Raw genomic sequence first — 12,503 nt, 5'->3', positions numbered from 1 at the left:
AATGTCAAAAGACAAAGACAAAAACTTGAGTACAGACACTTGAAAGCTCGGGAGCAGTCTCATATTGCTCAATGCAAGACGATACAACAGCACTGCTGTTAAACCAGAGCTCTTCACATCTTCCTACCTTCCACCTGCAGTTTGAACTTGAGCTTCTCGGCCCCGGCCTCACAGACGTACTCTCCTGCGTCTTTCTTCTCCACGCTGTCCAGCACCAGCTGACGACTCTTCCCTGTGGATTCCGTGTGAACCGTCTTTGTGGACGTCAGCAGTTTTCCGTCTTTGTACCATTTCACCTCCGTCTTGCTGTCGGCCACCTCCCAGCTCAGGGCGGCTTTCTGAGATAGAGACGCATTCACCTCAGTCTGCACCGGGAGCTCTGCAGGCGTAACAACAGTTTCTGTAACGACGCCATATTTTCCCCATATTGAACTCACACTCTGAAGTCTGTGTAAATGATTAGTACTATGTAAGTGGTACATTAACTACATTAGCTGTTTCGCTCTGCCCTGGGCTTTGACTCGGCAGTTAGCACTGGTGGTGGCTTACAGTGTTGTCATAACAGTTGCTATTTCACTAAATTCCTGTTTACTCGGAATGTGCGTTAATCCTGAACTAACTTAGCAACAGATCTCAAGCTGAGCCTGCAGCCACGGGAGCTGTGATTAGCATTAGCATGCTTGACTATCGATTAACTTCCTTTTCTAAGGCCGACCTTCGTTTTCTCGCCGCTTCTTCTCATTATCATCAGTTTGTGAATCGTTTCCTTGTAAGAGGCGTTCTCGTCCAACCTCACCTGCAACCTGCACTTTGAACTTGAGCTTCTCCGTCCCGGCCTCACAGACGTACTCTCCTCCGTCTTTCTTCTCCACGCTGTCCAGCACCAGCTGACGACTCTTCCCTTTGGATTCTGTGTGAATCGTCCTGCTGGACGTCAGCAGTTTTCCGTCTTTGTACCATTTCACCTCGGCCTTGGCGTCGGCCACCTCACAGCTCAGAGAAGCTTTCTGAGACAGAGACACTTTCACCTCCTTCTGCACCGACTCCTTGTTGGAGAAGCCAGACTGGACCTGGAGCTCTTCCACCTGCAGTTTGAACTTGAGCTTCTCCGTCCCGGCCTCACAGACGTACTCTCCTGCGTCTTTCTTCTCCACGCTGTCCAGCACCAGCTGACGACTCTTCCCTTTGGATTCTGTGTGAATCGTCCTGCTGGACGTCAGCAGTTTTCCGTCTTTGTACCATTTCACCTCCGTCTTGGCGTCGGCCACCTCACAGCTCAGAGAGGCTTTCTGAGACAGAGAAGCTTTCACCTCCTTCTGCACCGACTCTTTGTTGGAGAAGCCAGACTGGACCTGGAGCTCTGCAGAGGAAATAACAGTTAAACTAGTGTGAATGATGATGTGAACATATAGAGAATTGTGGTCTGATATTTGACTGTGAAGTCATCTTTTACCCGTTTAGTGGAAAAAACATTTAAATAAAATTTCCGGAATATATGATTTCATCTCTCAAGCCAATAAACACTATTATTCTAGCTTTATTTAACCTGTAAGATTAATTATGGTAACAATTGTCTTTCTGGTTTTGATCATTGAGTAATAAAAAAAATGCATATGGGCCTCAATATGTATATAAAAACAAACACCAATGGGGTTCTCTTCCACCCTCACCTTCCACCTGCAGTTTGAACTTGAGCTTCTCGGTCCCGGCCTCACAGACGTACTCTCCTGCGTCTTTCTTCTCCACGCTGTCCAGCACCAGCTGACGACTCTTCCCTTTGGATTCTGTGTGAATCGTCCTGCTGGACGTCAGCAGTTTTCCATCTTTGTACCATTTCACCTCCGTCTTGGCGTCGGCCACCTCACAGCTCAGAGAGACTTTCTGAGACAGAGACACTTTCACCTCCTTCTGCACCGACTCCTTGTTGGAGAAGCCAGACTGGACCTGGAGCTCTGCTGAGGAAATAACAGTCTAATGTGAATGATTAGAAAGTCGTGGCGTTGTATGAATTGAGGTGTTGAGTTCCTAAAAGTCCCTGCTCGTTCTTTGCTCTAGAAAAGAAGGGGCATGTAGTGAACTGACTATAATTCAAAGTGAAAGAAAATGAGTTTGAATAGTAGTTAAAACCATTTTCCTCCTCTGATTACATCTATTAAGGAATCTCTGGTGTCAATAAACTTGAACAAAATGTTTAAAAATGTAAACAAAAAACAAAAATATGACTAGAATGGCTCCACTGTTTATCGCTATGCAGATGACACACAGATATATGTACATAACCCTGTCTCAAGATTATCTGGAGTTAATTCATATCATTTAAAAATTTAATTTACAAATCAGATCTTGAAAGTCAGAACAGACAGGTCTTCTGTCACAGAACTCTACAATAACAAGTGATTTTTTATTTCATTTTCCATAACTACTGAGTAACTGAAGCTAGAACTGTAATCAAGTGCAAATTTTTCAATAACGTTGCTCCTACCTTCCACCTGCAGTTTGAACTTGAGCTTCTCAGTCCCGGCCTCACAGACGTACTCTCCTGCGTCTTTCTTCTCCACGCTGTCCAGCACCAGCTGACGACTCTTCCCTTTGGATTCTGTGTGAATCGTCCTGCTGGACGTCAGCAGTTTTCCGTCTTTGTACCATTTCACCTCCGTCTTGGCGTCGGCCACCTCACAGCTCAGAGAGGCTTTCTGAGACAGAGACACTTTCACCTCCTTCTGCACCGACTCCTTGTTGGAGAAGCCAGACTGGACCTGGAGCTCTGCAGAGGAAAAAACAGTTAAACTAGTATGAATGATGATGTGAACAAGTAGAGAACAAGTCATATTTTACCCTTTTATAGTGGGAAAAATATTTAAATAACATTTCGAGAATCAATGATTTAATCTCCCAAGCCAATGAAGACTTTTATTCTCGCTTTTTTTAACCTGTAAGTTATGGTAACAATCGTCTTTCTGGTTTCTCTAAAAAGAACCTTGCACCATTAAAGTCACTGTATATTTCAGCTGCACGCCTGCTCACGAGGATCAGAATAATCGTTAATATTACACAGATTTCAAAGCCTCTGCATCATCTTCTTCTTCATTTTAAGTGTCATTGTTGTCCATTGAATTTAACAGATTTGTTTTACTATATGAGCCCATGAGAGTTCTCACCTCACCCAGAAGTGATCATTTTGTAATTAAAAAATGCATATGGGCCTCAATATATATATACAAAAACAAACACCAATGGGGTTCTCTTCCACCCTCACCTTCCACCTGCAGTTTGAACTTGAGCTTCTCAGTCCCGGCCTCACAGATGTACTCTCCAGCGTCTTTCTTCTCCACGCTGTCCAACACCAGCTGACGACTCTTCCCTTTGGATTCTGTGTGAATCGTCCTGCTGGACGTCAGCAGTTTTCCGTCTTTGTACCATTTCACCTCCGTCTTGGCGTCGGCCACCTCACAGCTCAGAGAGGCTTTGTGAGACAGAGACACTTTCACCTCCTTCTGCACTGAGTCCTTGTTGGAGAAGCCAGACTGGACCTGGAGCTCTGCAGAAGAAATAACAGTCGAATGTGAATGATTAGAAAGCCGTGGAGTTGTACGAATTGAGGTGTTGCGCTCCTGAAAGTTTCTGCAAGTTCTTTGCTCTAGAAAAGTAATGGCAAGTCGTGAACTGACTATAATCCAAAGTGAAAGAAAGTTGGTTTGAATAATAGTTAAAACCATTTTCCTCCTCTGATTACGTCAATTAAGGAATCTCTGGTGTCAATAAACTTTAATGAAATGTTTAAAAAACAAAACAAAAATATGACTAGAATGGCTTCACTGTTTATCACTATGCAGATGACACACAGTTATATGTACATAACCCTGTCTCAAGATTATCTGGAGTTAATTCATATCATTTTAAAATGTATTTTACAAATTAGGTCTTGGAGGCCAGAACAGACAGGTGTTCTGTCATAGAACTCTACTATAACTGATGTTTTATTTCATTTTCCGTAACTACTGAGTAACTGAAGCTAGAACTGTAATCAAGTGCAAATTTTTCAATAATGTTGCTCCTACCTTCCACCTGCAGTTTGAACTTGAGCTTCTCGGTCCCGGCCTCACAGACGTACTCTCCTGCGTCTTTCTTCTCCACGCTGTCCAGCACCAGCTGACGACTTTTCCCTTTGGATTCTGTGTGAATCGTCCTGCTGGAGGTCAGCGGTTTTCCGTCTTTGAACCATTTCACCTCCGTCTTGGCGTCGGCCACCTCACAGCTCAGAGAGGCTTTCTGAGACAGAGAAGCTTTCACCTCCTTCTGCACCGACTCCTTGTTGGAGAAGCCAGACTGGACCTGGAGCTCTGCAGAGGAAATAACAGTTAAACTAGTGTGAATGATGATGTGAACAAGTAGACCATTAAAGTCGCTGCAGATTTCAGCTGCACGCCTGCTCACGAAGATCAGAATAATAGTGAATATTACACAGATTTCAAAGCCTCTGCATCATCTTCTTCTTCATTTTAGTTTTCATTGGTGCCTGTCGAATTTAAAAGATTTGTTTTACTATATGAGCCCATGAAAGCTCTCACCTCACCAAGAAGTGATCATTGAGTAATAAAAAAAATGCATATGGGCCTCGATATGTATATAAAAACAAACACCAATGGGGTTCTCTTCCACCCTCACCTTCCACCTGCAGTTTGAACTTGAGCTTCTCGGTCCCGGCCTCACAGACGTACTCTCCAGCGTCTTTCTTCTCCACGCTGTCCAGCACCAGCTGACGACTCTTCCCTTTGGATTCTGTGTGAATCGTCCTGCTGGACGTCAGCAGTTTTCCGTCTTTGTACCATTTCACCTCCGTCCTGGCGTCGGCCACCTCACAGCTCAGAGAGACTTTCTGGGACAGAGAAGCTTTCACCTCCTTCTGCACCGACTCCTTGTTGGAGAAGCCAGACTGGACCTGGAGCTCTTCCACCTGCAGTTTGAACTTGAGCTTCTCGGTCCCGGCCTCACAGACGTACTCTCCCGCGTCTTTCTTCTCCACGCTGTCCAGCACCAGCTGACGACTCTTCCCTTTGGATTCTGTGTGAATCGTCCTGCTGGACGTCAGCAGTTTTCCGTCTTTGTACCATTTCACCTCCGTCTTGGCGTCGGCCACCTCACAGCTCAGAGAGGCTTTGTGAGACAGAGACACTTTCACCTCCTTCTGCACTGAGTCCTTGTTGGAGAAGCCAGATTTAGGCTGCACCTCAGAAGTAGGAAGGGCTATGAGGGGAGGATGGTGAAAGTAATTCAATTTTTACACTGTAATTATGTATTTAGTTAATGTAGTTTTCTCATTCAACAATTTGGTTGGGTTTTATGGACTTTTTAGTAACAGATTTCCTGATTAGTGCATCAAAATTTTAGGTGTAGGTCATTTTAGCATGTAACAATCTCATTTTTACCCAAACAAATTGTTTAAAATACCTAATGTCTTTCAGCAAAATGTATATTTCATCTCGAGATACAATTTTAAACAATATAAAACACAAACATTAGTGAAAGAATATCAGATAAACTGTAGCAACTACATTTTTTAAGTAGCAATGATAGTTTTACCTTTGAAGTTAACTGTGATGCTCATGTAACATTGTGATATCATTAAAATATACATTCTGTTAATTTCAAGTGATTTCAAAATAAAAGATTTAGACTTTTGAATTTTGACTGCTGAAATACTTCCCACCAAGGTAACAGCATTTTTTTTTTACTTCTTAACTTGTTTCTTTGCACCTGATCCAAAGTCTCCTACCTGACACCGCCAGCTTGAAGACGAGCTTCTCTCCTCCGGCCTCGCAGGTGTACGCCCCCGCGTCGCTCGTCTCCACCTTCTCCATCACCAGCAGACGAGTGTTCCCCTTCACCTCGGAGTACACGTTGCGGCTGGAAATCAGCTGCTTGCCGTCCTTGTACCACTTCACCTCAGTCTTACTGTCGGACACGGTGCAGCTCAGAGACGCCTTCTGAGAGAGAGAGGCTTTCACCTCCTTCTGCACCGACTCCTTGTTGGAGAAGACCGCTGCAGTTTCTGAGACAGAAGAAGAAGGGATTTCACAGGACTTCTTTGCGACCGAGACGCCGGCTTCTCCGCTCCGTCTCTCACCTTTAATCTTGACCTGGAATGTGACTTTGTCCGCCGCCATCTCGCAGGAGTAGTGGCCCTCGTCGCTCTTCTTGGCGTTTTTGATCACCAGCTTCCTTTGAGTCCCTTTGGAGACGAAGGTGGTTCTTTGGTCCTCGATGATATCCACTTGGTCTTTCCTCCACACCACAGCGGCGCTGGCAGGAGAGACCTCGCAGCTCAGCTCCAGGTCTCCTTTCAGGGACGAGCACATGCCCATCGTCCCTCTGGCTTTGTTCAGGAACTTAGCCGGTTCATCTGTAGGAAAAAAATCAACAACACATAAACATGATTGATTGTATTCAATCAATCGTCTGAGGAAAAAAATCTGACCAATATTTGAAAAAAATCTAATTAATTCATTACAAACAAAATACATATTTATCAAACTGACTGAAACTAAACTAATTTAATCAAAATAAATGGAATAAATGAGCAAAAAGAACTTTTATTAAACCTGAATCAAATTTTATTCCGTTCAAATAATTTTGGTAAAATGTAAACAACTTCCATTAAAATCAATTGAATACACAAAAGGAATGGAATCTGTTATGTTCAATAAATGGAACATAATTGAATGAATTTACAAAAAAGTTTCAATAATTACATTTTGTTTGATTAAAGTCAAATGACCTCCATCAAATTAAACTATATTAATAAAAAAAATTAAATAATCGAATAACTTAAAACTAAATCTATTCATTGAAATTAAATATAGTTCCAGTCGGTGCAGTTGGGTGAGTTTCACCTTTCAGCGTGAGTTGTATGGACATCCTGTCGTCTCCGAGAACGCCCTCGTAGACGCCCACATCCTCCTCGGTGACATTGTGGATCATCAGGATCCTCCTTCGTTCGGCCATCACGGATTCATACTTCTTTCCCATTTTCACCTCACGGCCATTTTTCATCCAAACCACCTACAACAAAACATATGAAGTCACTACAGCTCTTTAATTTTTCAATGAAAATGTTTGATAACATGCACCGTTTCTTAAAAAAAAAAAAAACATAATCTAAGTGCTTTCTATCAGTAATTATGGCCTTTGTAACAAAGGCTGGAGAGCAAATATGAATCTCAATGACAAGATTATACCACACGAACTTTTAAATATAGTGGTTAGCACTGATGCCTCACAGCGAGATGTTCCCTGGATCGACTCCAGGCCAGTGCATGATGAGTGTGGTATACTCTCGAGTTCTCCATTTGTTAGTTCGAGTCCAAGTTACAGGTTGTGTTTTGTGCAATTGCAATTTTTTTTACTGAATAAAACCTGCTGATTGAGCAAATATGTGCATTAGGTAAAATTTTCTCCCCAAAATCAATTAATTGGCTACAAACACACTAAAATGTTCCATCATTTAACCAAATTGTGGACATACTAAGTAATTGCTGAGGATTTAAAAAGTGATGAAATGGTTTACATGGTGTAAATTGAGGTTTTTGTTGTTTGTTTGTTTTTCTCTGTAAAAATTGCCTTACCAAATATAATTGAAAATGTGATTCATTCAGAGATATAGTTTATGCATCTACTCCTATTCTATTTGATTACAGCGATGGTAACGTGAACACAAACGCCTCTCCTGCACACGTACAAAAACACATAACCAGAGAGTCAGAGAGTCGAGTGACGTGTTTCCACTGACCTGCGTGTCGTAATCTGACACCTCGGCGGTGAGCTGAGCGGTGTCCTGAACGCTGCAGGTCACCACCTTCACTCCCTCCGATCTGTTGGTGAACCTGACAAGAGGGGCTAAAAATACAGACGTGTGGTAAAGAGTCGGTATTCGTGATGTAATTCCACAGTGTGCAAGGCTGTGGATCTCCTACAGGGGGAGCCAGAGAATGGCAACAACAAAAATCAACCGAAAAACAGAACTGGGATCGTGTGGTTTGTTACTTTCTGAGAGCAGATTGCATCGATTTCGAGCATCAACAGAGGAAGTATTCGCAAAAAGGTTGCTTCAGATGTTCCAAAACATGTATTTTTATGAAGAAAGACACGCTAGCTAACAGAGCTGATTCATGCGCGGATGCGAGGTTAAAGCCTCAATCTCTATGAAGTATGTGCAAATGACTATGAACTCAGTAGAACTGGAAAGAAAAGGCAAAAATGACTCCATGTTATTTTAACAAAATTGCTATTTGAATGCAGTTTTTCTTTTACACAAACTTCCTGTTTAATTCAACGAGTGACAGCCCAATGTTCTTTCACTGTAAAACTCTATACGGATGATGGAAATGGGTCTTTTTATGAAAGTACAATTTGAATCTGTTGAACTAAAATATTCACAAAACAAACTTTACTCGTAATGCATGTGTTTAATACATTAGTAATTCACCATTTCATCATAATTAACTAAATCCATAAAAACTCAGAGGTGAAAAGTGCTGGCTCTTTTTTTAGGGGGGGGGGGGGGCATCTAAAACATGCAGCTCAAGGAGCCTCCAGAACCAGGGTTGGACACCACTGGAATAAATTCTCGTTGGGGTTCGAGCATTTCTATCCGCCCAAAGTGGAAGTGATGCAACAAACTTTCAATAGAAGAAACATTTACAATCAAACCTGGAGTAAATCTTTCTGTACAGCCTGCAACTGTGGCGTGGTTTGGATCTACAGCTTGTTTTATCATTTGGACGTGACCAAACACTCCATGTATTTCCGTACCCTTCACTGAGAGGACACAGCTGCTCTGTGAGCCTCCACCAACGAACTTGACCTCGACTCCGTCCATCTCGGCGGACACCCTCCGGATGATCAGCGTGTGCGTGGTCTTTGTCCTGGTGATGAGGTACTCCGCTCCGCTGCGAAGGAGGCGTCCATTCAAGGACCAGAAACCCGAGCAGACAGCGGACAGCTCCACCGAGATGGCGAACTCCTCGCCGCAGAAGGAGGTGCTGTTGGTCAGGCCTTTGCGGATCTCTGCGGTGGGCTCTGGAGTGAAAAAAAAATTCCAAATACCTCCTTTAAAACCCCCAACTAAACCACTGAACTCCAGAAAAGTTGTGTAAATAACTAAAGAATACGTAAGGTTTGTTTTTAATCAATCTTACCCAGGTAGAAGCTTCCTGGTACCTCCAGGTGCGGACTCTGGCCGAAGTCGTTCATGGCGGAGATACGGAACTGGTAGCTGGCCTCCTCGCTGAAGCTGCAGACGGTAATCTCTGTGGAGACGAGGGTTTCTCCGGCGTTGCACCGCTGCCACGTCTGCGCGCCAACCTTCCTCTTCTCCACGATGTAGGCTTTGATTGGCACCGGGCGATCGCTATCCGGAGGCGACCAGTGGATGGTGATGGAGGAGTCGGTCTTGTTCCGCACCACGGCGTCGACTGGGGGATCGGGCGGATGTTTCCGTGCAGCTGGAGGAGGAAGAACGATGGGGTGTCTATTGGAAGCTTCTATACACAACCAATACAAGACAGCCTGTCTCCTGTCTCCACTGACCTGTGACGGTGAAGCGTGTGGAAGTCTTGCAATCTCCGGCCACGAACGCCACCTCTCCGGAGTCGTCGGCCTGACAGTCCCTGATGGTGAGTGTGTACTGCCGCAGCACGCAGGCGACGGAGATCCGGGCGTCCTCTTTCAGCTTGTCTCCGTTTCTGGTCCAGTAGGCGTCGGCAAACGGGTGCTCGAGCTCCACGCAGAAGATGACGGTGTCGCTGACAGGCACCACCGTCCTGCGGGGAAGCTTCTTTGTGATGTTGCCTGAGGACGGACGTCAGAGAGAGACGCTTATCGGGTGAAATGCTCGTTTGTAATCGTTTGCCGGGCAAGCGGAAGGAGAAATCGTACCAAGGACGGTGAGCTCGGCCACCGTACGGCTGCCCTCGTTCATCTCGCAGACGTAAACGCCGTCGTCGTTGGTGGTGACGTTGTGGATGGTGAGGCGCCGCAGCGTGCCGTCCTCCTCCATGTGGTACTTGGTGCTCTGGCTCAGGCGCGTCTCCTCCATGAACCAGTCGGTGCGGGTGGCTACGACCGGCACCTCGCACATCAGCGTTGCCGAGGTTTTCTCCTGAACTTCAACGTCCTTCAGCTTCCTCCTGAATGGTACCTTGGGCTCTGACAGCGGGAAGAACGGGTGTGAGTCAGGTTACACAATCTATTTCTTACCTAAACAGCAGTTTCATACCGGAGGTAACTAGGAACCATTACAAAGGGCACTGCTAAAACAACTCATAAACATTTCATGCTGTTAACAAGCATTATTAAAGGCATACATTTCTCAAAAGGAGCAATTTGTGAAATTGTGTTCATTTTGTGTTTGGATATATTCCATGTTCACCTCAAGTGTTCCCAAAATTTGACATGATAATTAAACAAACTCCATGAATCCATGCCATCTTGTTGTTGTCTAAAAGAGCCATACAGGCTTTTGACCAATGAGTTACATGTCACATGTCAGGGTCACTGTTAATGTTAATGGCCTTCTGCACAATGAACCAAGAAACATGATTAACTCTAATACACTGACTTTGGAGACTGATTTTAGTGGCTGCCTGAAAGGCTCGGTGAAGTTTTGCTTGTTTTACGTCAGTCCATTATTGTCTATATTTGTTAAATTAATGTAGCAAGTTATAAAATACGCCCTTTTGTTTTCGTCTTTACTGGTGATTCAGGTAAATGCAGTCATCCCATTGCACTCTGGCTTCAAGAGGAACGTAAAGCGTCTATAAAGGTGCACAGTTGCACCTTGAAGTACTGAAAATTGCAGCTAAAGGCAGCTCGGTGTACCACCAGAGCCTCCGGATATTAAAGAGTGTCCATTAGAATTAAAAATAGATCCGATAATTAACCGACGTAATGAGTGGAGCTGCGAGGAACTCACGTTGCAGGAATGAAAACGCTTTGCCAATCAAAGCAGGAACAGCCTGTCAGCCAACAATCCCTCTAAACCACGTACACACACACACACACACACACACACACACACACACACACACACACACACACACACACACACACACACACACACACACACACACACACACACACACACACACACACAAACATCCTCTGCACAGTTGTTTCAATTAATTTTCTACAGCAAGTATAGCGCCAAGAATCATGTTTTTGTGGTAATCTTTTTTTTTCCTTATCCTAATTCAATGGCCACGACATTTTCAAGTGAAATTAGAAAACCTTCCTTGCGTTTTCACAACAGTGACGCTTGGAGCCTCTAAAAATGTAACGGCTCCCAAGATGGAACATTGTGAAAACTCTCTGTCTCCGTAGAAACGAGAGAAAATGCATCTTTTTGACTCTGCTTGTGTGTAAATGCCAAAAATCGCAACTTTTCTGCCGATGCAGATCCTTGTCAGTTAACACACAATTTAGAGTATTATCAGTCCAGTAGACTCCCAGAGGCCTCAAATTTTTAATTTGTTCTGACAGAGAACCAAGATTGGACAAAAGCACAAAAGATAAGTTCCTGAGTTAATTGTTCATTTCTTCTCCTGCTAATAAAACAACTGTGAACACTTCCATCTGAGGTTGCTGCCACACTATCACTGTCAACCAGAAAGTAAAACATCAAATTGTGAAGATCAATAGTGATGTTTTCACATCGTACACCGTGTAGTCTAAAGATTTTAAAATGTAGGTTAATTTCCCATCAAGGAGTGAAGTCAGTCCACTGAAACACATCTACCTCCTCTTCCTACCTCTTAAAAAGATACGAACACTAACATTAATAACAGACGGAAACACATCTACAAAAAAAAAAAAAAAAGAGACCGCAAGGTTATAAAAAGGACAAAACTAAAAGCTTCATTTGTGCCCCGAAACACATTTCAGTTCAGGAGCCACATAAGGCCAAGATTTTCTCTAGCGGAGGCCGGACCAGTAAAATAGTGCCATAATAACCTTAAAACCTTTATACTTTAAGGTTTTTCTTTGTTGTTGCGCAGTGTATATGTGATGAAAATGTCTATATTTTGGCAAAACCAAATAAATTACCAATGAAAATTACTAAAATCTCAGCGCAGTCAATTTGAATGAAGTCTTCTGGTGCAAAATACAGTGAAATGTCAAATAAAACTTCTCCTACAACTGTTATATCTGCTGAGAAACATCTTTAAATGGCAGTAACCACTTTTACACTTAAATAATAAATGCTCATTCATAATGTGTGACTCCAACAGTTTACAGACTCATGAAGTGCTCTGGTGTAAGAAATCTGAGCCGAAAACGACCAGGAAGTGCATCAGTATCACATTTCATTTCCTTTTACATAAAAAAAAAAAGGAATTTGAAATGCTTTTTTAACCATTAATTCTATGAAGTTAAGCAACAAGTCACAACGTGCTGTCGAGGCCAGACTAAAGCATAGAAATCCATATAAGAAACTAGGAACTTTCCCA

At 43.4% G+C, this 12,503-nt stretch overlaps 1 protein-coding gene across 12 annotated transcripts in view; it reads right to left on the bottom strand.

The window, feature by feature from the left end:
* obscnb (obscurin, cytoskeletal calmodulin and titin-interacting RhoGEF b) overlaps positions 1-12,503 on the bottom strand; it is a 76,107-nt gene that overhangs the window by 58,516 nt on the left and 5,088 nt on the right. For 10 of the 12 annotated variants that reach the window (XM_080503416.1, XM_080503423.1, XM_080503422.1 and 7 more), the window contains exons 3-17: positions 9,934-10,203; positions 9,586-9,846; positions 9,195-9,500; positions 8,809-9,075; positions 7,787-7,893; positions 6,891-7,059; positions 6,125-6,400; positions 5,774-6,049; positions 4,666-5,244; positions 4,059-4,340; positions 3,257-3,538; positions 2,483-2,764; positions 1,671-1,955; positions 797-1,360; positions 128-379 (exon numbers count right to left, since the gene is read on the bottom strand). In XM_080503416.1, coding sequence (XP_080359542.1) covers positions 128-379; positions 797-1,360; positions 1,671-1,955; positions 2,483-2,764; positions 3,257-3,538; positions 4,059-4,340; positions 4,666-5,244; positions 5,774-6,049; positions 6,125-6,400; positions 6,891-7,059; positions 7,787-7,893; positions 8,809-9,075; positions 9,195-9,500; positions 9,586-9,846; positions 9,934-10,203 — 4,458 coding nt within the window. The remainder of the gene's footprint in view (positions 1-127; positions 380-796; positions 1,361-1,670; positions 1,956-2,482; positions 2,765-3,256; positions 3,539-4,058; positions 4,341-4,665; positions 5,245-5,773; positions 6,050-6,124; positions 6,401-6,890; positions 7,060-7,786; positions 7,894-8,808; positions 9,076-9,194; positions 9,501-9,585; positions 9,847-9,933; positions 10,204-12,503) is intronic. The other 2 variants (XM_080503421.1, XM_080503426.1) reach the window with 2 other exon arrangements.

The sequence above is a fragment of the Blennius ocellaris genome (assembly GCF_963422515.1).
Source record: "Blennius ocellaris genome assembly, chromosome: 10".
Taxonomy (NCBI): domain Eukaryota; kingdom Metazoa; phylum Chordata; class Actinopteri; order Blenniiformes; family Blenniidae; genus Blennius; species Blennius ocellaris.
This window is presented reverse-complemented; position numbering and strand designations above follow the sequence as displayed.